This window comes from Chiloscyllium plagiosum, unplaced genomic scaffold (assembly GCF_037043375.1).
Source record: "Chiloscyllium plagiosum isolate Xiang-an unplaced genomic scaffold, Cpla_swu_hap1 HiC_scaffold_12, whole genome shotgun sequence".
Taxonomy (NCBI): Eukaryota; Metazoa; Chordata; class Chondrichthyes; order Orectolobiformes; family Hemiscylliidae; genus Chiloscyllium; species Chiloscyllium plagiosum.
The window spans coordinates 86803058-86830380 of NW_028270150.1; the positions used below are offsets into that span (position 1 = coordinate 86803058).

The window sequence follows — 27323 nt, forward strand, 5'->3', positions numbered from 1 at the left end:
GACGTCCAAGGTGGTTATCTCCGGTTTGCTTCCAGTTCCTCGGGCTGGTGAGGCCAGAAACAGGGAGATAATGGACTTGAATGTGTGGCTGGGGAACTGGTGCAGGAAGCAAGGATTTAAATTCTTGGATCACTAGGATATGTTTTGTGGTAAGCATAAATTTTACAAGAGAGATGGTTTGCACCTTAATAGGTTAGGGACCAGCATTCTGGCAGGCAGGTTTGCTACTGCAACACAGCTACGTTTAAACTAAGTAGTGGGGTGGGGGGGGGGGGGGGGGGGGGGGAGAGGGGACAAACTGGATGTTTAAGAAGGAAATTGGAGGGAAAGTTAGAACAAGGGAAGTCAAGAAAGACAACTGTATCAATGAGGCAGAAAACTCAAAGTAAGGTTGAGTGAAATGGGAGTTGATGGGAAGGGTGAGGGCAGTAATAAATTAAAAATACTATACATGAATGCACGAAGCATTAGAAATAAGATGGATGAGCTTGAGGCTCTTTTGGAAATTGGCAGATACGATATTGTGGGGATAACTGAGACGTGGCTTCAAGTGGACAAGGCCTGGGAAATGAATATTCAAGGCTACACGTGCTATTGTAAGGACAGACTGATGGGCAGAGGGGGTGGGGTGACCATGTTGGTAAGGGATGATATTCAGTCCCTTGCGTGGGGGGACCTAGAATCAGGGGATGTAGAGACAGTATTTCTCAGCTCTATCCACACTAAGGGTAAAAAGACCCTCTTGGGAGTTATCTACAGGCCCCCAAACAGTAGTCTGAATGTCGGATGTAAGTTGAATCAGGAGCTGAAATTGGCCTGTCACAAAGATGTTACTACAGTTGTTATGGGGGATTTCAACATGCAGGTAGACTGGGAGAATCAGGATGGTATTGGACCTCAAGAAAGAGACTTTGTGGAGTGCCTCCGAGATGGATCCTTAAAACAGCTGGTGCTGGAGCCGACCAGGGAGAAGGCAATTCTGGATCTGGTATTGTGCAACGAACCAGAATTGGTCAGGGACCTCAAAGTGAAGGAGCCATTGGGAAGTAGTGACCATAATACAATAAGCTTCAATCTGCAATTTGAGGGGGAGAGGGTACAATCGGAAGTGACAATATTCTGTGGAATATAGGGAGCTATGGAGCTATAAGGGAGGAGCTGGCCAAAGTTCAATGGTGCAATACCTTAGCAGGGATGACAGTGGAGGAACAATGGCAGATATTTATGTGTATAATGCAGAAGATGCAGGATCAGTTCATTCCAAAAAGGAAGAAAGATCCTAGGAGGAGGCATGGGTGGCCGTGGCTGACGAGGGAAGTTAAGAAACATATAAAGTTAAAAGAGAAAAAGTATAACATAGCAAAGATAAGTGGAAAAACGGAGGACTGGAAAGCTTTTAAAGAACAATAAAGGATTACTAAGAAGGAAGTACGCAGAGAAAAAAAATGAGGTACGAAGGTAAACTGGCCAATAATATAAACAAGGATAGTAAAAGTTTTTTTAGGTATGTGAAAGGCAAAAAAATGGTTAAGACTAAAATTGGGCCCTTGAAGACAGAAACAGGGGAATACATTACGGGGAACAAAGAAATGGCAGAAGAATTGAATTGGTACTTCAGATCTGTGTTCACTGGGGAAGACACAAGCAATCTCCCTGAGGTAACAGTGGCTGAAGGACCTGAACTTAAGGGAATTTATATTTGCCAGGAATTGGTGTTGGAGAGACTGTTAGGTCTGAAGGTTGATAAGTCCTCGGGGCCTGATGGTCTACATCCCAGGGTACTGAAGGAGGTGGCTCGAGAAATCGTGGATGCGTTGGTGAGTATTTTCCAGAGTTCGATAGATTCCGGATCAGTTCCTGCGGATTGGAGGGTGGCTAATGTTGTACCACTTTTAAAGAAAGGTGGGAGAGAGAAAGCAGGAAATTATAGACCAGTTAGTCTGACCTCAGTGGTGGGAAAGATGCTGGAGTCTACTATAAAGGATGAAATTACGACACATTTGGATAGTAGTAACAGGATAGGTCAGAGTCAGCATGAATTTATGAAGGGGAAATCATGCTTGACTAATCTTCTGGAATTTTTTGAGGATGCAACTCTGAAGATGGACCAGGGAGATCCAGTAGATGTAGTGTACCTGGACTTTCAGAAAGCTTTTGATAAAGTCCCACATAGGAGGTTAGTGAGCAAAATTAGGGCGCATGGTATTGGGAGCAAAGTACTAACTTGGATTGAAAGTTGGTTGGCTGATAGGAAACAAAGAGTAGTGATAAATAGCTCCATTTCGGAATGGCAGGCAGTGACCAGTGGGATACCGCAGGGATCAGTGCTGGGACCGCAGCTTTTTACAATATATATTAATGATATAGAAGATGGTATTAGTAATAACATTAGCAAATTTGCTTATGATACTAAGCTGGGTGACAGGTTGAAATGTGAGGAGGATGTTAGGAGATTACAGGGTGACCTGGACAAGTTAGGTGAGTGGTCAGATGCATGGCAGATGCAGTTTAATGTGGATAAATGTATGGTTATCCACTTTGGTGGCAAGAACAGGAAGGCAGATTACTACCTCAATGGAATCAATTTAGGTAAAGGGGCAGTACAGAGAGATCTGGGTGTTCTTGTACACCAGTCAATGAAGGTAAGCATGCAGGTACAGCAGGTAGTGAAGAAGGCTAATAGCATGCTGACCTTCATAACAAGAGGGACTGAGTAGAGAAGCAAAGAGGTTCTTCTGCAGCTGTACAGGGCCCTGGTGAGACCACACCTGGAGTACTGTGTGCAGTTCTGGTCTCCAAATTTGAGGAAAGACATTCTGGCTATTGAGGGAGTGCAGCGTAGGTTCACGAGGTCAATTCCTGGAATGGCGGGATTACCTTACACTGAAAGACTGGAGCAACTGGGCTTGTATACCCTTGAGTTTAGAAGACTGAGAGGGGATCTGATTGAGACATATAAGATTATTAAAAGATTGGACACTCTGGAGGCAGGAAACATGTTTCCGCTGATGGGTGAGTGCCGAACCAAAGGACACAGCTAATAAATACGGGGTAGACCATTTAGGACAGAGATGAGGAGAAACTTCTTCACCCAGAGAGTGGTGGCTGTGTGGAATGCTCTGCCCCAGAGGGCAGTGGAGGCCCAGTCTCTGGATTCATTTAAGAAAGAGTTGGATAGAGCTCTCAAGGATTGTGGAATCAAGGGTTATGGAGATAAGGCAGGAACAGGATACTGATTAAGGATGATCAGCCATGATCATATTGAATGGGGGTGCAGGCTCGAAGGGCAGAATGGCCTACTCCTGCACCGATTGTCTATTGCACATGATGGGAGTTGGAATTTAGAGGCTCACATTACAGCTGCTGAAACATCCAAAAACAATTTTCTAAGTTTTTATTTCGAAATTGCCTTTTTTACAAAAGGAACCAAAATGTTGAAATATTTGGTATGGAAGGCTGCACAACAACAGAATTGAAATTTATATTCATACTAAAACATATTTTCAGATTTCTTATTAATTGAAAACCTAATTACATCTAAGACACTTGTACTGAATTTATACCTGAGGACAGATCTCTTTACCATCATTGTGCATTCACACATTTTAAAGCTGTCAAGGTAATACTGTATTGACAGTAATTTTTGAAATGATTTTATAGCAAACATCCTGTTCCTGGTACTGTTGAACACTGTCAGTGCATAGAAAAACAGATTTTACTTTAATACTGAATGACATCATTCTGCTTGCATATTATAGGTAAACTTGCTTGAAATTACAAGTGCAGCAATGTACATGACCAGCACAAACGACTTAAACATACTATTGGATTAATATCGCCACTGGTTTTGTCACTTACTTGCTTCAACCACTGCTTGAGTTTGCGCAGAAGTCCCAGATGCTATATTAGTCAGCGCCCAAGCAGCTTCAAACTGAAGAGATGGACTGTAACATTAATAACCACACATCATTCCAGTGCAACACTTCAAACTTCAAAGAACATGATTTGATGGGTTTTAACTATATTTTCACGACATCAAAATTTCATGACTACACTAAATATTAAAACTTACACCAGATTATTACTTAATGCCAGATATGCTGAAGTTTTATTTTGTCTCCTTCATATTGCTGCAAGTGTCACCACATGACTGGTTTCTGGTTGAAACTATTTACTTTCAAATGATATGTACACAAATTCTGGCTCTTTCAAAATGTTATCCACTACTTTGTCAGTTCGCTTTTCAAATTCTACTGATGGCCTTATTTGATTGATGGAAAGTCAAAGAACTGAGTAGGAGGCACTTCAGCCTTTCGAACCTGCTCAGCCATTTAAATATGATCATGACCAATCTCATCCCAGCTTTCCTGCTAGCTCCCATAACCCTTTATTAAGTAAAAATTTATTCAGTAGCCTGGTGTGCACTGATCTGGGATGGTGAATTTCACAGATCCGTGACACTTTGAAAAAAGCAATTCCTCATGACTTTGGTTGTAAAACTGCCAGCCTTAGCCTAAAACTATGATCTCCATTTCTAGATTGTCCCACATGAGGAAACACTGATAATCATCTACTTTTCCCACTCCCTTTAGCAGTTTACGTACCTCAATTAAATCTGTTTTCATCCATTTTAACCTGAGCAAGTATGGGCTTAGACTGCTCAACTGTTCCTCATACGACAAGCCGCTGAACTCTGGAATTAATCTAGTGAGCCTTCTCTGAACTGCTTCCAATGCAATTACTTCCTTCCTCAAATGAAGGGACCAAAAACCATATGCAGTGCTCCAGGTGCAGTTTCGTCAATGCTGTGTACAATTGCAAGATTGTAGATTTCTGCAACTCATGCACGAGGACACCTAGATCATTCTACATGAAAAGATTTTGAAGTTTGTCTCTCTTTAGATATTAAGCTGCCTTTCGATTCTTCTGACAAAATGGATAAACTCACATTTATCTATGTTAAACTTCACCTGTCAAATTTTGGTCCATTCACCGAAACTGTCTACTGTCAACTACAAATTTATTTTTTCCATTACAAGTTACTTTCCCAGTTGCTTTAGTGTCATCTGCAATTTTGGCTATGTACATTTTGTCCCTCCAGCCCAAGTAATTAATAAAGGTTGTAAATATTTGGGGGCATGAGGACTGAACTTTTGGTACCCAATTAGCTATAACTTGTCAACCAGAAAAAGATCCAACTGTCTGCTTTCTGATAGTTCGCTCATCCTCAATCCAAGTTAATATATTACCCTGAACCAATGTGCTCTTACCTGTTGTATTAATCTTTTATGCAGTACCTTCTCAAATGCCTTCTAGAAGTTCAAAACCCAGCAAAAGTACTCCAAATTTGGACTCCAACATCATCTCTCTACTTGTCTTCAGTGAAAATGACCATAGTCCCAGCAGACCACAGGCTGCCCTTTCATCAGAGAAGTATGACTTGTGGTGAGTTTATCCAAAGGGTCACTGTGCCTCAGGTGAAAGTAACGTTGAGAAGGCAGGGCTGTGTGGTTTATCTGATAATCCTCAACTCCACTTTCCTGCCTTTGCCCTGTAACTCTTGATTCCCTCACAGATTAAAAATCTGTATCTCAACCTTGAACATACTGAACAACTGAGCATCAACAGCTCTCTCCAGTACAGAATTCCACAGATACAGTACCCTCCAATAGAAGATATCACACATCACTGTTGTAAATGAGCAACTCCTTACTGAGATTCTTCCCTCTGGTCTTAGATGTTCCAAGGGGAAATAACCCCTCTGCACCTATATTGTCAAGCTGCCAAGAATCTAATGTGTTTCAATAAAGTTACCTCTCATCCTTCTCAATGTGCCTTCTCAACCTTTCCACAAAAAAAAACCCTCCATCCCCAGAATCAACCCAGCCTTCTCTGGACATTTCAAATGGCAATGCTTTCTTAGACAAGAGGATCAAAACTGGCCATAGTATTCCAGGTGTGGTCTGACTAGTGCCTTGTGCAAATAAGGAGTGCAGTGGGGAGGGAGTGGAGTTTCACAGAAACGTAAAATTTTTAACAGGGATAGACAGGATAAACATAGAAGTACATTCCCGATGAATGGGGAGTACAGAACCAAGGGTCACAATTTAAAGAGATTATGTAGGCCTGTTGGGATTGAGATGAGGAGAAACTTCTTCACTCAGACTGTGGTGAGCTTATGGAATTCTCTGCCACAGAAAATGGTTGAGCCCTAAACACGGAATGCTTTCAAGAAGAAATTTGACATAGTTCTTAGGTGTAACAGTAGCAAACGTTATGGGGAGAAAACAAGAACTGTTTGGATGATCAGCCATGATCATCTTAAACGGCACAACAGACTGAAAGGCCAACTCCTGTTCCTATTTTCTATGTTTCCATGTTTGAATAGCTTTAGCAAGACCTCCCTGTTTTTATACTCCATTCCCTTTGAAATAAATGACATTTCATTTGCCTTCCCAATTACCTGCTGGACTTGGATGCTAGCTTTCTGTGACTCGCGTAAAGGATTCCCAAATATCCCACAGCATACAAATGAAAGGGATTTAAGGTACTCACAATGTGCACAAAATTACTCTGAATTTAAACAGTAAACTTGGTCACCGCTCACTGAGCGCACAATGCATGGGCAACCACTTGATCTCAAAACTCAAAGTACTTCTCCCTCCGTTTAACCAAAAAAAACACCGCATAGGATTTTGCTCTCATTAAGTAGTTTCTCAGAACAAAGGATGACTTTTTCTCTTTCTTACTGACACCATGACTTGCTCCCATGCTTATTTGATGGGTACTGAGATGGTTGATGAACACAGTGCGCAATCTGCAGCATGCTGCTTGAATTGTTCAACAGATTAGTTTCTTGGAAGTTTGTGCACTCTCCACACCTCTTCACGCTGCTGACAAGACTCTATATCTGTGGTGCCTTCCTGAATGCACTGTGTTTATTTTAGGCATCACAAAGCAGAGGTCAGTAGGATATTTGACCTCTTTGAGGATCCTTTGAGGACATTCTGAAAGTCCTTTCACAGTCCACCTGGAAGTCATGGACTGTGGCAAAGCCTTCCATCCAAGGTCAAAATCATTTTTTCTTCTCCCTTGAGGTCAATTATGTCACAAACTGACAGCCAGGACATTGTTAATTCCTTCTCCGAAACTCATGAGAGAACAGTTCTCTTGGTAAACCCCTGGAAAACTATGGCCTTTCAAATCAGCTTCAAGAGCACAACATTATCTCTCACTGATTAAGATCTGTAGCTAGATCCTGAAAAATGTGGATCATTTTTCATCTTTTGGGAACCTCTTTGTGATGACAACAGACATAGGATGATTAAAGTCATCACTGTCCCCAACATGTCTGCTCAGCCTTCAGCTTAGGATAGAGAATTTGAGGACCAGAATCTCAAACTTTTAAACCAATTAAGGCCACAGAGAAGCCCAGAAACAGATCAATTTTCTCAAACGAATGTGAATGAGTTGCTACGGCACACCCTTTCACAGAATCCCTCTAGTACAGAAAGAGGCCTTTCGGCTCACTGAATCTGCACTGACCCTCCATACAGTATTCCAGCCTATGCCCGTAACCCGATGTTAACCACTGCCAATCCATCTACCCTGCACATCTTTGGACCGTGGGAGAAAAACAGAACACCCAATGGAAACCCACACAGATGCGGGGAGTACACGCAAACTCCAGTCACCAAAAGCTGGAATTGAATCCAGGTCCCTGGCGCTGTGAGGGAGCCACCATGCCACCCACAGGATTTCATTAAAAGACACACATCTGTTGAACTGCAATAATGGTTTACCACATATTATAACAATTTGGGGATAGTTTTGCAATGGGTTCCCATAAATAAATTAATATCCTATAGTTGAGTGAGGATCTTCAGAGACGGTTTAAGGACACCACACACTGCATCCCTTCACTTTCTTTCAAACAATTTAACAGTGACTATAGTATATAAATTACTCATCCTGGCAATTTGCTTGAGCAATGAATGATCTTTATCCAAGAAAGAAAATGGATAAAATGTGAAGAGGTAGAAACAAAATGCAAAATGCAAAAGCAAATAATTGTGTTCTGCAATTCATCAAAATAAATACTCCAAAAACATATTCAAGAGTCAAATCAAAACTTATATCAGAATGAAGACAAATTTTATTAATGAGCAGCAACAATACGGAAAGCAAAGCTTAATTCCTACAAGAACAGAAATTAGTCTAATGGGAGCATGTTTAGAACCTTATTCTTAAAAGGTAAAGCATAAAGGCCAACAGACAATACAGCAATTTAACGAAACACCGAGTCTTTTGCAATTCATGTCCATTCATGAAAACTAAACACTGAAGATGATTACATCATGTCACTCACTTGTCATCCCTCTCCAGACATCGTACCAGCACGGGCAAGATTCCAGAGTTTATTAATTCATCAATTGGAGGATTTCTATCACTTGACAGCAACTTCCTGCAAGATTTTGAGGAAGAAAAGAGTCAAATCATTTCATACCCTTAACAACATGTGCAACAAATAAAAGTTTGGTCATTGTGAATGACATCAACATTGGCAACACAATGCATTTATTGAGAAAACCATCATTGTATCTGTTCGCAGCTAGAGAAATAAATTTGCAAATTTTAAATAAACTTATCCACACATTACATTCGTAAAAGCAATTCTATAATTTATATGGCAGCATCAACAATTTATTCTGTTTAATCCAAACTGGATTTTCAATGCAGTAATGCCCAGAGTTTCAAAGATGAAAAATATTTTACATCATTGGAAATGAAAAGCCTACTCCACACTTAACAATCCTAACTCATTATTTATTTTAAACAGTTGATAGGTTACTTAATGATCAATGACGAGTTATTTTATTTAAAACCCTATTCATCAGTTATTGTAGCCCCCCTTTCTCGGGTGAGTAATAACGTTGAAATTACTGTTTAACACCATTCATAAAACAATGAGTTGCAGGTTTTCAAAGTGACTGCATCAATCCCAGCAGAGAAGTTGGGGTCAGCAAGTATTCTAGACTTTACAATATGATGATACAATGATGTACAATCAATTATTCAGCTCGATGGATTGGTTATTTTATCTCTTTTTTTCCTACTGTTATGCAGTATAATAGACAACACCATATTGTGATTTTCATAATTACAATTAAAAATGAGAAAACAAGTCTACAATTTAAGATTAATTTATAGAAAAATGCCTTTGACTAGAAATAGTTTCCAGCAGAATAATTAGTAAAAACATTACCACCAAAATTATTGATCTCTGGCTACAAAACAAAACTTGACAATTTAGATAACATATTATCAAATTATTAGTTAAGATGTGCCTACAACTAAATGCAGACACTTTGAGAAACCTGCTCCACTAAACCAACCATCAGTCATAGTGCAATTACAAAATACCATAAATAATTTAATACTTGGATTTTCTATTCTAGATTTGTTTCTTTGTTAAACGTTAGCAGGAGAATATGACAACAAATTAGGACATGTCAGAGTACATGGAATTTCTAATAAAGAAAAATTGAACATTACGAAGAATGAAGCCATCAACTTAAACTCTCAAAACAGATGCCTGACCACTGTCATCTACAAGAACACACCCAGGTCATTTTCTCAGGTTTACCACACTGCTTGCAACCTCAGCCTCGAATTTTATGTTGCTGAGCTCGAGTCCATATCCTACCAACCCAAAACACTGACACTTTTACCACCTTATCACCAATCTTTGCCCATCAGTGGAAAAACACATCCCGATCTTTGTTAAAACCAGATTCAGCTCCGTTGGCTGGTCTCCATTCCTGCACTTGCCACAACTTGCTAATCCAAGGTTCTGCTGCTCACACCCAATCCTGCTTGCACATCACCCACATGCTCACTCGTCAACTCTGGGTCCTGGCCATTCAACACCTTTTTGATATTATTATATCTGTGCTTAAATCTCTTTATGGCCTCCTCTCTCCCTTCTCTAACCTTTTCAAACTCTAACATACTTCAAGCACTGTACATTCCTCTAAATCTGATCTTGTCTATATTACCCACTCTCTTTACCACACCCAAAACAGACATTTTCAGCTGTCCAGGTCTTATAGAATAATAGTCAGAGATATACGGAAACAGACCCTTCGGTCCAACCCGTTCATGCCAGCCAGTTATCCCAACTCAATCTAGTCCCACCTGCCAGCACCCAGCCCATATCCCTCCAAACCCTTCCTATTCATATACCCATCTCGAACTCTCCCTCTCTGTTCAACCTAAATCTCTCCTCTCCCAAGAATGTTTTTCAAGTAACAACACTGTGATAAAGATATCATTACAAAATTACAAACTAAGAACCCAACGTAAAACAGTATTGAACCAACGCAAGTACCATTTCAGTATAATCATTTAGTCTTAGTATTCAGTAATTAATAACAAAGCCATCCAATCGCCTCACCTTGCAGCCTGAACAGCACTGAGTTGAATGACTGGATTTTCATTAGTTGCATTCTGCAATTATAAAGCATTGAGAAAAATAAAGCAAACTGGTTTATCTTGCCCAATATTCAAAAATCAACACTCTATAAATTCTGGTTGTCTCTGCATTTTAATAGCTAGTCTTAATACACTATGAACTCTAAGGAGTCAGAAAGTCATGAGTTTAAGCCCCACTGTGATGTTAAACCAAGGCCCTTTCTATCTCTTGCACAGACACAGAAAATCCCATGGTCCTGTTTATGCACACAGAACTAGTAACCTGATCAATAGTTGTGCCTCAACCAACAACACTAAAAAATCCCAGCAATTTATGCAATCTCCCATAAACACACTGGGACAATGACCAGATAATCTACTAAATGACGTGATCATTAACACACTGTCACTTGTGAAATTTTGCTGTGTGCCAATAGGCTGCTGCATACTTTAAAAGTGCTTCATTGACTGTAAAGTGCTTTGGGATTTTAAATCATAAGGAGAAACAGATTGGGAAACAGATTTTGGAAAGGTGCAGAAGCCACAGGGTAGTAGTCATGGGCGATTTCAACTTCCCAAATATTGATTGGAAGCTCTTTAGATCAAGTAGATTGGACGGGGTGGTGTTGTGCAGTGTATCCAGGAAACTTTTCTAACTCAGTATGTAGATTGTCCGACCAGAGGGGAGGCCATATTGGATTTGGTACTTGGTAACGAACCGGGACAAGTGATGGGCTTGTTAGTGGGTGAGCATTTTGGTGATGGTGACCACAATTCTGTGACTTTCACCTTGGTTATGGAGAGAGATAGATGTGTGCAATAGGGCAGGTTTCACAATTGGGGGAAGGGTAAATACGATGCTGTAAGACAGGATCTGAGGAGCATAAATTGGGAGCACAGGCTATCAGGGAAGGATGTCGTTGAAATGTGGAACTTTTTCAAGGAACAGATACGACTTGTCCTTAATATTTACGTACCTGTCAGGCAGGAAAGAGATGGTCGTGTGAGGGAACCTTGGTTGACGAGGGAGGTTGAATGTCTTGTCAGCAGGAAGAAGGAGGCTTCCATAAGGTTGAGGAAACAAGGTTCAGACAGAGCGTTGGAGGGATACAGGATAGCCAGGAGGGAGCTAAAGAAAGGGATTAGGAGAGCTAAGAGAGGGCATGAAAAATCTTTGGCGGGTAAGAAATAGGGATAACCCCGGGAATTACAGGCCAGATAGTCTTACTTCGGTGGTAGGCAAAGTAATGGAAAGGGTACGGAGGGATAGGATTTATGAGTATCTGGAAAGACACTGCTTGATTAGGGACAGCCAGCACGGATTTGTGAGGGGTAGGTCTTGCCTTACAAGTCTTATTGAATTCTTTGAGGTGGTGACCAAGCATGTGGATGAGGGTAGAGCAGTGGATGTAGTGTACATGGATTTTAGTAAGGCATTTGATAAGGTTCCCCATGGTAGGCTTATGCGGAAAGTCAGGAGGCATGGGATAATGTGAAGTTTGGCCAGTTGGATAGAGAACTGGCTAACTGGTCGAAGTCAGAGAGTGGTGGTAGATGGTAAATATTCAGCCTGGAGCCCAGTTACAAGTGGAGTTCCACATGGATCAGTTCTGGGTCCTCTGCTGTTTGTAATTTTTATTAATGACTTGGAAGGGTGGGTCAGTAAATTTGCAGACGATACGAAGATTGGTGGAGTTGTGGATAGTGAGGAGGGCTGTTGTCGGCTGCAAAGGGACTTAGATACGATGCAAAGCTGGGCTGAGGAGTGGCAGATGGAATTCAACCCTGTCAAGTGTGTGGTTGTCCATTTTGGAAGGACAAATAAGAATGCGGAATACAGGGTTAACGGTAGGATTCTTAGTAAGGTGGAGGAGCAGAGGGATCTTGGGGTCTATGTTCATAGATCTTTGAAAGTTGCCACTCAGGTGGATAGAGCTTGTAAGAAGGCCTATGGTGTATTAGCGTTCATTAGCAGAGGGATTGAATTCAAGAATCGTGAGGTGATGTTGCAGCTGTATAGCACCTTGGTAAGGCCACATTTAGAGTACTGTGTGCAGTTCTGGTCGCCTTTAGGAAAGATGTGGAAGCTTTAGAGAGGGTGCAGAGGAGATTTACCAGGATGTTGCCTGGAATGGAGAATAGGTCGTAGGAGGATAGGTTGAGAGTGCTAGGCCTTTTCTTATTGGAACGGCGAAGGATAAGGGGTGACTTGATAGAGGTTTATAAGATGATCAGGGGAATAGATCGAGTAGACAGTCAGAGACTTTTTCCACGGGTACAACAGAGTGTTACAAGGGGACATAAATTTAAGGTGAAGGTTGGAAGGTATAGGGGGGATGTCAGGGGTAGGTTCTTTACCCAGAGAGTGGTGGGGGCATGGAATGCGCTGCCTGTGGGAGTGGCAGAGAAAGAATCATTGGTGACCTTTAAGCGGCAATTGGATAGGTACATAGATAGGTGCTTAAGCTAGGACAAATGTTCGGCACAACATCGTGTGCTGTATTGTTCTATAAAAGGACACACTATCAGAAAGATGTTTTGAAACTTGAAAAGGTTCAGGAAAGATTTACAAGGATGTTGCCAGGGTTGGAGGATTTGAGCTATAGGGAGAGGCTGAACAGGCTGGGGCTGTTTTCCCCGGAGCGTCAGAGTCTGAGGGGTGATCTTGTAGAGGTTTACAAAATTATGAGGGGCATGGATAGGGTAAATAGGCAAAGTCTTTTCCCTGTGGTTGGGGAATCCAGAACTAGAGGGCATAGGTTTAGGGTGAGAAGGGAAAGATATAAAAGAGACCCAAGGGGCAACTTTTTCACACAGAGAGTGGTATGTGTATGGAATGAGCTGCCAGAGGAAGTGGTGGAGGCCGGTATAATTGCAACATTTAAAAGGCATTTGGATGGGTATATGAATAGGAAGGGTTTGGAGAGATAGGGGCCGGGTGCTGGCAGGTGGGACCAGATTGTGTTGGGATATCTAGTCGGCATGGACGGGTTGGACCAAAGGGTCTGTTTCCATGCTGTACATGTCTATGGCACTATGACACTGCAACGTCTTTCTTTAAAAAGAAGCGATGGCTGTGTTTGCTGACATGATTGCACACGCACCATTCACCACTGTAAATGGCATGTACGCATTTAAATGGTTTGGGAGTCACAGCTCCAAACTCAGGAAAAGGACAGACTTGCACTTACATACAGCGTTTCACAACAACCAGACATCTCACACCATTGACGTCCAGTTACTGCTGTAATCTAAGATACAAAGCTGTAACATCGGGAAAAAAACCCAGCAATTTGTGCAGAATCTCCCATAAACACACTGGGACAATGACCAGGTAACCTACTAACTGACATTGATTGAGGGATATATATTCATCAGGTCATTTGGGTAATGCCTTCTTCAAAAGGTAGTATTTTCTATACCCACATGAAGGGGCAGTTGGGGCCTCCATCTAACATCCCATCCAAAAGATAGCACCCGAGACACTGCAGCACTCCCTCAGTACTGCACTGAGTGTCACGCTTGAGAACAAAATTGGATAGTGTGGAGTAAAGCATGTAAAGGACAATAAATTTCTTCATATTGTAATTTGCTTTATCAGGTAGGTGGGGTTTGGTACCCAAAGTGACAACAATAATACATCATGCAGGAAATGGCATGAAGCAATCATATCAACAAATGTGAACAAAAGGAAAAGTCAAACAGTAACTGTAATGGTGAGAATTAATACAAATACAGAAATGCGATGAGTAATTCAAACGGGAGTAAAACAACTTAAGATATGCTCATTGCATAAACATATTAATCTACAGACAAGTTTAATTTTGAAAATGTTCTGGCTTGTTTGACTATTAAGTACATGTTATCCATGGTGAATGGAAGTATTTTGAATTAACGAGTAACATTAGCTCTAAACAGCATATAAATTTTACATATTTTATTTTTTACATGACTACTCCAAGGAATTTTAATGTGTGTAACATGCATCATGTATACGTTGTGCTGAAATGATGTCACCACTGTTTTAATGAGATCTCAATGAGAAACAGGGAATAATCCAGGAGCCCTTCTTGATACAAAATCAGTACTGAGGAGATTTAACGCTATTCAATTCAATTCTATCCACATAGAATTTGGATGACGTGTTTCAGAAGGCAATTGAAGCAATAAACTGTGAAGAAAGAGATGGTACAGCTTTCCTTTAAACTCTTCTGAACAAACTACAAAGTAAAAGCCACATCTTGGTGTTGGACAATATTTTCACATTTTGTTGCCTTGCCTCCTAATTGAGGCTGAAAAAATCCATTGGAGTGTAGCTGGAAATTAACTGCAAATGGAAATTAAGAAATATGGAAATCTAATTTTGTTGTAATAAAGCACTTCCATATCTATCTCAACATTAGCTGGAATTGAGAAAATAAATTAACCTAGACTAAAACTTCAATTATGATGCCAACCTCCTGAATTAAGAGTGTGGCCAAAGGACATAGACGTTTGAAGATCAGGAATGTGCGAGGCACGTTGAAGCAAAGAGGTCAGGCACTGAAATCATTGAGGGGCACATACTGAGGAGGTGGTATGCAAAATATTGGCTTGAAAGATACAGGCAAATGGGAAGGTAGATAATAAATGGAGGTCTTTAGGGGAGTAAATTTTTCTAACTACTGAAAGATGGACACAGGATGAGTTAAGTACCAAGTTTTGAATTTACAGCAGCATTTAAACTCTTCCCACTGCTTATGATAGACATTTGACGTTTGGATTATAATAATGGGATGAGTAGGAATCAATATTGTGGTTGAGGAGAGATGGTGCACATCCAAGGACTTTCCTTAGACAATAAAGCACTTCAATATTTGCGAAAATAGCCAGTTAGAATCTAAATCCCAAAGGGTCCGCTTATTGGAAAATTTTCTAAGTTCAATATTTATTTATTACATTTACGGACACTTGCAGCAAAGGTTTTCTAAACATATAAATGGGCAGAACATTTTACATTTTTAAGTTTTTATCAATTGATCTGTGACATGATGATGGTATGATACTGGGATTTCAGACACCACAGTCATATTTACAGTTCATTCATGTACTGCATCTCAGAAATCAAATGGATAACCTCTCAAAACAAGACTTCAAAACATCAATGACAGATTCAGTTTATAGTCAAATATGACGGGTTTGCAAATAGTTAGGATACAATGCAAAATATGAAATGTCAAAAAATACTGATTTATTCATGAGCGCACCCTTTCCTTTAAGAGAAAGTTCTGATTGCAGTTTCAGTTTGACCTTTGATGAAGTTATTCTGTTAACTGAAACCGCTGTGTCAGCTTCATCACCTATTACCTCAATTAATACTGTGCAGCATCATCCAGCCAGTGATCAAGTCGCATGCCACCCTCACCTCATAAGATCAGGAATACTCACTGAGGCAAAGCAAAAACTACTGGAAAAGCTCAGCAGGTCTGGGAGCATCTGTGAATCCAGTCCCGAAGGGTCAGTGGACCCAAAATGTTAGCTCTGATTTCTCCACACAGATGCTGTCAGACCTGTTGAGTCTATGCAGCAATTTCTCATTTCCAGCGTCCGCAGTTCTTTCAGTTTTTTTGTTTAACATTCACTGATGCTCCAAGCTTCTACGCTAAACACCCTAACCTGCTGATCAAAAGTTAAATTTGCTCAAAAGATACATGATCCAGAAGCTGTCTTTGCATTTACCTATACAATCCAATTTGGATTCAAGTAGACCTTCTAACTTTTAACATGCTATAACAGGCTTCTATTGACACTTTACAAAAAATTAGCCATTAGCTTTTCCTAAAGCCTGAACAAATTTCCTCAAAGGCATATTGCCATTCTGGAATTTTAAACATCACTTTCTTTTTGCATTGATATTACTGGATTATTCCACTTTACAATGCTGTACTTCACAGCTCACCGCTCATGAAACATGCATATAGGGATCAACACTTGGCTTTTGAAGTCACTGTGGACAATATTAAAAATGGAATCTCAAATGTAAGTGAGAATCGACTTAAAGGAGTGAAAATTGGCCAGAAGATGGCAGGAAAAAGTTAATAGCCTTCTATTTCAGTGACTGATGTTGAAATTAATCCGACTATTTTAAACTATTGTAAATTCTGGAAGGCCATTGTTTACATGGATCAAGACAGTGTGAAGGACAACATTTTGATGAAATAAACAGTGGCTCCTCAGACAATGTGGGCAGTGAAGCATTCCAAAGTTAATCACTTCAAAATAAAATTGAAAGGAATAAACCTGCTAGAATAGCAATCTAGTGCAAGGAAATAGCAATAACAGTCAACATCTGCACCATTTTACCACACTAAAGGAATGCTCCAGGACATGGCTAAATAAATACATGATTGAAAACTATTAATGCATCCCTGGAGGGTAATAATTACAAAAGGAAGATGCCAAAATTGGATTGGCGCAGTCTTGTCCTGGGGGCAGTTATCTGGCTTCCAATTGCTCAAGTCTTTTTTCCTACCATAAGTAAAACCTATCTGAGCTGTTCAGTGGGATTCTCTCTTTGTGACCATACCATACCTAAGTGGAGTTTTAATTTTTTTCTACACTGTAGAACAAAAATGACATGCAGCAACTTATTTCTTATTTTACATTCACAGTGCAATATAAAAATAAAGATGTCTATTGTTACGGAAACATTTAAAGGATCAAATAGCACGAAAACAGCCACAAAATTTCAATAGTTCAAAAATTTCAGTTAATAGTTTTCTTACCTGAAGAATAGCATCTAATGTTATATTTTGCTGGAAAAGAAACAAGTAAAATTATGTGGCAATTTTTATGGTACCGTTATTCTAGAGTAAAGGCTTAGCAATGATAATTTCTCTCACTTTGAGTGTTTCACCCAACCATTTGATTCCTGAAAATTATCCAGAACTCTTATTTTTGCAATTAGGAACATGTAAAGCAATATTCTTCGGCTCCAAGACCTAGGTCTTTAAAAGCAAATGAATTTATTTCTAAATGTTTATTCAACTTATTTATTCTGACCCATCAGTATTTGCTGCAGAAATAGATTGATGAGTATTAGTTATGGGAAATTCATATCTTAAGGCAACAAGATTTTTTAAAAACCATTCTGTTACGACATTTGTGAACCAGATTTTCTACTGGCTAAAGTCATTATCCCAGTATAGATAGGAGCTAAGCATTATTACCCTGCAGAATCCCCATCGTAATAGGAATAGTCTGAAAAACTGCATTTTCTACTGGGCAATTTCGCTATGCTTGGAATCTTGCAAACGTCTTCATTTAAATTTGATGATTCAGACACTTCAGATGCCTCCAACAAAATTCAGTTAAATAGTTACTCAAGAGCTGGATTTAATAGTTGCTCCAAACACTGACACAACATTCCTTTAGCGTGCCAGACCCAACTTCTCCCACCCCTTCTCTCCACATTGCTGGATTGGACCAGATCCTCCCCCCCACTGCTGAGAGTGGTGTGCGTGTGCGTGTGCACGCGCGCACGTTGGGGGGGGGGGGAGAGAGAGAGAAGGATGATTTAGTCTATGAGCTCTACGCTGTCAAACATCTGTCAGAATGGAAGCACAGCGTTACATTCTTGGGGGAATTCTGAGCAGAATCTTCCGTCAGAAAAGTTGTGCTTCTCTTTTGTGAAGATAAAGACTGGAAGTGAATCTGAAAGTGATTGCCATTCCTTGGAAAATCTAGTCTAATCTTCCTAAAATATTATTATTACAAAAATTATCTAACCTACATTAAGTTATTCAATTTAGTGAACATCTTTATACAAAATGCAAGTTGACCAATGGCATCTTTTTCTTTTAAAATAGCAAACAAAATGATTAACTCACAATATCTTTCCATTTCCCACTTTATAAAACCTACTTGATATCTTGCCATTTTTGCAGAACTCAGACCTATTGATGAGTCGTTTAGTACAAATTTGCTTAGCGCTTATTTCATACCTGGTCATCTTCGACCTTTGCTGATTTGCAATGATATACAAGGTTTGCAGAATCAAACCAGAAAAATAGCTCAACTTTCAGCATTGTTAGCTATAACAGTACAGGTACACAGATTGAATTCCCCACAAAAACTAATGTTTATACATACCTTGGTAAGTGAGATTATCAAATGATTGCAAATGCATAGTGATTTGATTAACTAGTGGTTTATTAACAAACTAACGTTAGATAAATTGGTAATAAAAAATTACATACATGATCAAGCACAATGAAAGTTGTTTTAGGGAAAATATAAATGTTCCAAATTCTTGAACTAAAGCTATCATTAATCCTTTTTTAATACTGAATGCTTTATGTTTCACTGACGTTTCAAACCACAAACATTTCACACAACTACCAAATAATTCTTCTACCCTCACTACAATTCCAAAACGTTATACTTTTGGTCCCCGTGTCCATTTGATGGACATCATCAATTTTACCTGAGAAGATTGCATTAGGCCCGTAATGACCAGATTCTCCTGCTTCCACCAAACTGGACCCATGCGACTAAACAGATTTATATCACCAATACCACAATCTCTTTTCCAGAACGGTTACTACAAAACAATTAATCGCAACAGCCAGATGCTGCTGCAGCCATAGTTTCTCAATGATTTACTTTAACCTGATATGTAGCAATTATTTGTTAAAAAAACACTTGGTATACAAAATTTACAGTAGTAAAAATGTATCTTTATACATATTTTCCATATAAGAATTCCACTTACAGCTTTGAAATCTCCATCCACATCAGAATCTTCTAAACTTTCCTCTTGTGGCACATTTCTTTTCTTGAGTAAATGTTCGTCTCTCTTGTTCTATAAGTGATAAATAATCAATTACAAGGGAATGTGAAGAAAGTATTTTTATGAATGATTGTGGATGTTCATATTTACATCTATTGTTGTCACATGAGTTTTGAAAGTGTCACACATAACACATATGCTACTTTTAAAATATAAATATAAATCACAACTGTGTCAAGGTGAAATTAAAACCAAATCCAATACGATAATTATGCCTATTTCCTTCTAGTTACCACAAATACCAGGCAAAATCGATGGAACTCAATAGTTGAAACAAAACATGCAATTTTGATCAGAAGTTGATGCAAACATAATTATAGGGCATTTTCAAAACTTAGCAACGCGTTAAAAAACTCTTTCAGAGAACATGAGGTTCACAGGAGATTTGATACAATCAAAATCATGAAGACTCTGGATCAAATAAACAGAAACTGTCAGCATTGGTGGAGAGATCAAGAACAAGAGAAGATTTAAGATGACATAGATTTAAGGTGAATGGCAACAGAAGCAATGGCAAAATGAGATAAACCATTATCGTGCAGTGAGTGGTTAGAATCTGGAATTGAATTAGTATCTGAAAAGGAAGAACGTACGGGAGAAGGCAGGAATAGTACAAAGTCAAGTAATCCCTCAAAAGATCCAGCACAGACACAAAGTTCCAAAAGTACTGCCTCTGCGCTTTCACCATTGAAATTTCACAATCAAACCATGCTTTGCAGGGTCAGGAATTGTCCACCCAATGCGCTCACAGCAGTTAAGTGACTTCAATCAGTTTTCTAAATGACACTAAGAGAAAGACTTCTGCATGCAAATCAACAAAGAAATAACATTCCCAGCAGTTACAGGCCCGTCAAAACATCTATGGTGGACAAAGTTTTTTAAAACAATAATCAAGATTATTTTAAAAAGGCAAATGCAAAGGTATGGCAAATAATAAGGATAGCATGAAAATGTAAAAGGATAGATAAGCCAGCAGAATAGGCTGAGAAGTGGGATTTGATTCATTTTGACTGAAGGTTCTAGGAGGGACAACATATATTTAAGGGCATTGCTTTAAAATGTGTGCAGGGCCAAAGAAATGTGCATGCGTATGCTTAGATCTTTGAAAATGTACTGAGAGAGTAGTTAACGCAGTTAAAGAAATCTTGGGCTTCAGAAATTAAGGTATGAGTGCAAAAGTAGGGAAATTATATTGAACCTAAGTTCTGGTTTGGGCACATTGAAGAGTCTTGCACTTAGCTCTGTTCACTATGTTTTGAGGATGCTGGTACTTGACAGAATGGTTCCAGGGATGACAGATTTTAGCTACCACATGGACTGTAGAATCTGAAATGGCTCTCATTGGAGCATCCGAAGTTATGGGGAGATCCAAGATAAATCAATGATTCCAAATTGTTGTTTCAGATATTGTGAACTGCTTTCAGGTGTTGAGCAGTAGATAAGGACAGAGGTATACTGTGAAGAAGAAATATTTTACTATGAGTGGTTACAACCTAAACTCTGTCCTCACGGGTAGAGGAAGTGGAGATGATCAGCCATTTCTAAATGAATTAGCTATGCAATATGTCAAAATAAAACTTCAGAACTCTGAAGATGGAGGTTGGATTACTCCTGGGAGATCTGGCCAGGAGTCTTTCCATGCCATCATTCACACCATGCACTCTACCTTTTATTCTCACTGCATTCATTGCTGGCAGTAGCTGCCTCCAGGTGGTGGTAGTGGGCCTTCCTCTCAGACCATGTATTATAGTAGTTTTGTGTCACTTCTGAGGGCTGCTAAAAATCAAAGCCAGCCATGGGAATGAAATCACACAAGCCAGATAGCAGCTTTCTTGATGGTCTGATTATAACATTTTATTTCCCGATTTACTTTAAGTACACAAATTAATTTCTCAATCTGCCATGGAGGGATTTGAATTTATGGCCTCTTTAATTAGCAGTACAGTAACAATCACGACATTAGTATACTAACACAGGCTTTCTGAAAATTCTTAAAATTATTTCCGCATTTACCTCGACAGATATCGCTACTCTATAGACTGGCACAATGCTTAAAGAAGAAATTTTACAAACAGTAATACCTTACATCCTTGGCACTTAAAAGTGTCTGTTCTAAACGTTCCAGTACTGTCACTGTAAATAAATTATGACAGATGACTCTCACATGGATGACAATATATATAGTAGCATTGCCAGCACTTTATGTTTAATAGCTGATTTAAAAGTTCTAAATGAATCACTGGGTTTTACTTCCACCAGCAAGAATGGCAGCATCTCACACATGGTTCCTCAAACAACCTTCTCAGGTTTTAAACAACAAATAAATTTAATTTGCAATCTATATCAACATGCTACTTGCTTTCTAAAATGTTTTTAGCTGAACTAAGCAGGCTCTTTGTCTATTAATACTGGTTATTAATCCACAGGAAATAAAATATTGGCCAGGCAACAACTGGATTAGGCAACTTGATTAAAAGCCCATTGGTTTCATTATCAAAGTACATAACAATTCAAATCTTACAGGGCATCTCTCTTCTGATATTGACACTTTATGCTCACTGGAGAGCAGCTATTTAATCTTCCACAGATTGACAACACTCACAGGTTAAACTTTCCAAATTCTAGATAGATAGAATGATTAGTGGCTATAAAAACAAAGGATTAATAACACTGCACAGAGAAACTAGGAGCAGGAATAGGCAATCTGGCTATTCAAGCCTAAAATTCATTTCAACTCCAGATATACTAATTGAATTTAAATGCCAAAGTGGGATCTTGACAGGCCAACACCCATGTTTCAGTTGTAACTCCCTCAATATTATTACATCTCACCTGCTCAACCCATCAGCAGAATCCTACTATTTTAGGCACCCAAACCTGGTTGAAATAAACTGAGCAATCTCTCATTAAAGAATATCTACTCCAAAAAGCTAAACTTTGAGAGATTTCATCAGCAGGGTTAAAATTAGCCACAGAATTCTTAGGGCAGTTGGACAGTAGAGGGGGGAATTAACTGAACCTGATTAGTCATTGTTGACTTAATTGGTAGCACATCAGAGTCTTGAGTACAAAAACATAAGTAGATTGACACTCTTGGTTATTACTGATGGAGTGCTGCACTGTTAGAGGCAGGTGCCTTCTGTCAATCAATCATTAAACTGAGGTTTTGAAGAATACCAAGAGAGTTATCTATGGCATCCTGGCCAATATTCATCCCTTCATCAATCTTACTAAAAGTAGAGGATCTGGTCATTATTACATTCCTTTGTGTGGAAGCATTATTTGGCTGTTGTGTTTCCTCCATCACAATACTGACTCCACTTTGACTTTATTGGTTGCAAAGTTCTTTCTCACACATGAGTCACAGAGTCATACAGCACTGAAATAGACCCTTTGGTCCAAGTAACCCATGCTGAACATAATCCCAAACTAAATTAGTCCCACCTGCCTGCTCCTGGCCAATATCACTCCAAACCCTTCCTGTTCATATACTGATCCAAATGTATGTTGAGAAAGTATCACTATGTTTACATTACCTTTTGTGTTTTTTGGTTTGGAATTGAGACATTCATTTGCATGCACTGAGACAAGCATTGAGAGGGGAGAGATACCAAAGAGTCCAGGGGGCAATTTTTTCCACAGAGGGTGGTGACTGGAACAGGCTGCCAGAAGGAAGCAAATGCAATTTCGTCATTTGAGAAACAATTGGACAGGTACATGGATGGATTAGGTATGGAGGAATATGTACCAAAAGCAGGCAAATGGAAGTAATTTAAATTGTGAAAACTGGTGGCATGGACAAGTTGGGCCTGTTTCCATGCTGTAGACCTCTTTGACTCTATGATTTTGATTTGAACTTGGAAAAACAGCCTAGTTTAAAAATGAGGAGAGAACAAATTACAGACACTTGTTGCCTCTAAGCTCACTATCAACACTCTGCCACTGAGATGTTGCTATGCTTGGGGACTGGCAGCTAGTTAAGTTAGTCAATCAGGGGAGGACTGATACTGGCTAGCCAACCACAGAGAATGTTAAAAAAGAAAACAGAGTGTGAACTGGCTCTGATTGGATTTGAGGTAGAAGATAGTTTTGTTTTGGAAGGTTCCAATCTAGGGTTGTTTTTGTTTTTTGCTCTCTCTCGTAGCTCTCTGGTCATCAACTTGTTGGAAGTTCTGAGAAAATAATCCCAATCAGTAAGACATAAGTAAAAGTCTCCAGAGGTCTGCAGAAACTGTTTGAAGATATACAGTCCTACGTGCCCCTAATACAACCCAACATCCAAAGGTTTCAGAAAGGCTTGGTATTCATTATTGAAACGGTTATCCAACCAGAAAACTGTGACTATTTTCTTTAAATTTGTCCCTTAACTCTATCTGCTGATGACAGAGAGATATTCACAATCAAAGCAGATTGGGCTTAGATTATAGGTATTAGATTTTTTATAGTTTATCTGTATTCTGCTAAAGTTACATTCTTAATAACAAATGTCCAAAATCTGTTATTTGTAAAATATGCTTAGGAACAATTGAGCAGTTTTGAAGGTCATTGTTTTAATTTCACTTCTGCAAATCAAGCTGTAATGAGACTGATCTTGTTTGGCTTGCAATCCTGGTTTTAACAACAAAGTCATAGAATCATACAACACAGAATCAGACCCTTTGATCCAACCAGTCCATGCCAAATAATAATCCCAAACTAAAACTAGTCCCACCTGCCTACTTCTGGCCCAGATCCCTCCAAATATTTCCTATTCATGTCCATCAGGAAGAGAATTCTGATTCCTGATGAAAGGCTTATGCCAGAAACGTCAATTCTCCTGCTTCTCAGATGCTGCCTGACTGGCTGTGCTTTTCCAGCACCACACTCTCGACTCTGATCTTTAGCATCTGCAGTCATCACTTTCTCCTTATTATTTCTTAATCACATTTTTAAGAAGTCTGATAATAAGCTTGTCTGAAGACAAATTCAGGTTTGCCTATGAAACACATCCATTCCAGGATTTACAATCCAGTGTCCAGTCTTGTTTGCAAAGATTAGCTGACTTGACAGAGTTGCACTGTGCCACCTTATTCATAATTAAACAGCTGAAGCTATAATGCCCTTTAACACAAAAGCACACCTTGGTTGTGCTGTGAAGCTGCTTCATGAAAGGAGCAGTCAGACTCTCTGAACATTGGTAGGACTAATGGTAAACAAATTTTAGATGACCATTACTTGATGAAGTGAAATGTGTGCAGGAGAGACACTACTGCAAGTGAGATATGGTGCATTTGAGTTTTCCAGACACGCTGCGCTGCTAATACAAGCTGGCGTAACAAGGTTACCGTGAACAAGGCACCTTCAAATGGAATATTCCCCATTTGGGCAAATAGCAGGCTAAACAACTATGGCAGTTAACTATTTGCTATCAAATGACCAGTGAATCACAGTATGTATAGTTATAACTCTTAATAATCTACCCACTCTTATACTCAAGCCACCATTAGCAGCTGTTTAACAACAGACTGTAGTATCATTTTATGGCTGAAAGCATATGGAAATCTAAACCCACAATTTTTAATTGTGCCTTAGGGAGCTAGCACCACGCGACAAATTTGCTCATGCCATTGTGACCCGCACTACACAACTTCCCATCTGTGTTCTCATCCCATTATTATTTTACACAGGTCACAGTAATAATTGACTTACGTTATTCCATCTATTACCACACCATATTATTTCAATTTCGTGGGCGGCACGGTGGTTAGCACTGCTGCCTCACAGCGCCAGAGACCTGGGTTCAATTCCCGCCTCAGGCAACTGACTGTGTGGAGTTTGCACATTCTCCCCGTGTCTGCGTGGGTTTCCTCCGGGTGCTCCGGTTTCCTCCCACAGTCCAAAAAAATGTGCAGGTTAGGTGAATTGGCCATGCTAAATTGCCTGTAGCATTAGGTGTTAGGTCTGGGCGGGTGCGCTTCGGCGGGTCGGTGTGGACTTGTTGGGCCGAAGGGTCTGTTTCCATACTGTAAGTAATCTAATCTAACTGAAGGCGAGTGCCCCATTAATTCTTTTCCCAACAAGACATCTGAGTAGTAACCAGATAAAGTACAGCCCATTCAGCTGTGACATTCAATAGAAGCAGAGAATATCATTTGGCACACCCATCACTACACAAGCGCAGCTAGAAAGTGGTGTTGGGAATGTAGTGATTACACATTGGTAACACTGAGGATGAGAGCAATAATTTAAATACTGAGACATTAAATTAATTCAAAATCTCAAAGAGACACCTGGTACAATCAAACTCAATAAAAATTTCACTGACATCTGGTTTACAACACATCTTTCAGGGAAGGAAACCTTTACCAAGTCCGACCTGCATGAAACGTGGGTGTTTCTTAATGATGATATATCTGTAAATAAGAATATTCAGAGTGAATGTTAACTGCCTCCAAGCACAATTTAAATGTTTCCCAATTAGCAAAACCACTGGCTGACCAACAGATGGATGTCTCACCTGCCAAAACCTCCATCTTCCATGAGAATAGTATGCAGGTCACTTGCTTCCACTGCTTCCTGTTCAGAGGCTCAAAAGTCTCCATCTGTCACAATCCTCTTCTGCCTAGCTGAACTTGAATAACTTGGGCGACATGGTGGCACAGTGGTTAGCACTGCTGCCTCACAGCGCCAGATACCCGGGTTCAATTCCCACCTCAGGCGACTGACTGTGTGGAGTTTGCACGTTCTCCCCGTGTCTGCGTGGGTTTCCTCCGGGTGCTCCGGTTTCCTCCCATAGTCCAAAGATGTGCAGGGTCAGGTGAATTGGCCATGCTAAATTGCCCGTAGTGTTAGGTAAGGGGTAAATGTAGGGGTATGGGTGGGTTGCGCTTCGGCGGGGCGGTGTGGACTTGTTGGGCCGAAGGGCCTGTTTCCACACTGTAAGCAATCTAATCTAAAAAAAACAGCTTCTACTTTGACTCCACTCACTTCCTCAAAATAATTGGCATTGCTAAGGAAACCTGTCTTTTTATGGGCCTTGTTGCAGTCCTGCCCAGCTCTTCTCCTTGACCTCTTTCTCCATTAAATCCAGCATCCAAAATATTTTTCTATAATATTACATAATAAAGAACTATGCTTCAATAATTTTATACTAAACCTGGTCTGCGCCCTCTGATACCTGGGTCTGAAAGAAAGAAAATTTGGAAAATTGTGTATTTTCTAAAATCTTCAGATTTTGTGACAACTCCAGGAACAGCGAAGTTTGATTTCCAGTGCACTACCTCTAAAGCATAACAATATAGAAACAGTGGAAGAGTCAATATGGCTAAGTGACAGCATGCAAATGAGATTTAGGAGAGGACTAACAATGGATTCTTGGAAGGCAACAGAAGCAAAGTTGCAGAGAGGGAAGAGAAGCCATTGTCAGTGATACCCTGGATACAATGAGATAGCCAAAAATGGAACCAAGTGTGCACACCCAACCACATATACAGAGCTGGAGAGACAGTAGACAAGGAAAGTATGGTTGAATGTATCAAAGTTCTCACACCAATGGAGAAAGATGAGGAAGAATGGTTTACCTTTGTTACAGTCACTTGGGTCAGGTGATGACAATCTCAAGTATCCAAGAATCTAACCATCTCCTCTTGACATTCGGCTACATTACCATCATTGGTAATGCCTGCAATTAACAGCCTGACAGTTACCATTGACCAAAAACTTAAATGAACCAGCTATTTAAATACTATGATTAACAGTGGATCAGAGAGTGGGAATACTGAAGTTCGTAACTCAGTTCCCAACAGCCCAAAACAAGCCCACCATCTACAAGACATAAGTAAGGTGTGCAACAGAATGCTTGCCATTTGCCTGAATGACTACAGCTACAATAATATTCAAAATGCTCAACATCATTCAGAACAGAGCAGGCAGTGTGACCGGTACCCTTCAGCAACATGTACCATCTAATTGACTCACTTCAAAATAAAAATCACAAAAGGAGCCTTCGACTACACGTTTCAAGCCCGGGACTTCTATCATA

The 27323-nt window shown here is 39.8% G+C and overlaps 1 protein-coding gene across 1 annotated transcript in view; it reads right to left on the reverse strand.

Annotated features, from left to right (window-relative positions):
* Window positions 1-27323, reverse strand: part of kpna3 (karyopherin alpha 3 (importin alpha 4)) — an 88223-nt gene that overhangs the window by 34167 nt on the left and 26733 nt on the right. Inside the window, exons 3-7 of the mRNA XM_043700423.2 lie at window positions 19226-19315; window positions 17238-17267; window positions 10457-10509; window positions 8369-8464; window positions 3859-3944 (exon numbers count right to left, since the gene is read on the reverse strand). Coding sequence (XP_043556358.1) covers window positions 3859-3944; window positions 8369-8464; window positions 10457-10509; window positions 17238-17267; window positions 19226-19315 — 355 coding nt within the window. The remainder of the gene's footprint in view (window positions 1-3858; window positions 3945-8368; window positions 8465-10456; window positions 10510-17237; window positions 17268-19225; window positions 19316-27323) is intronic.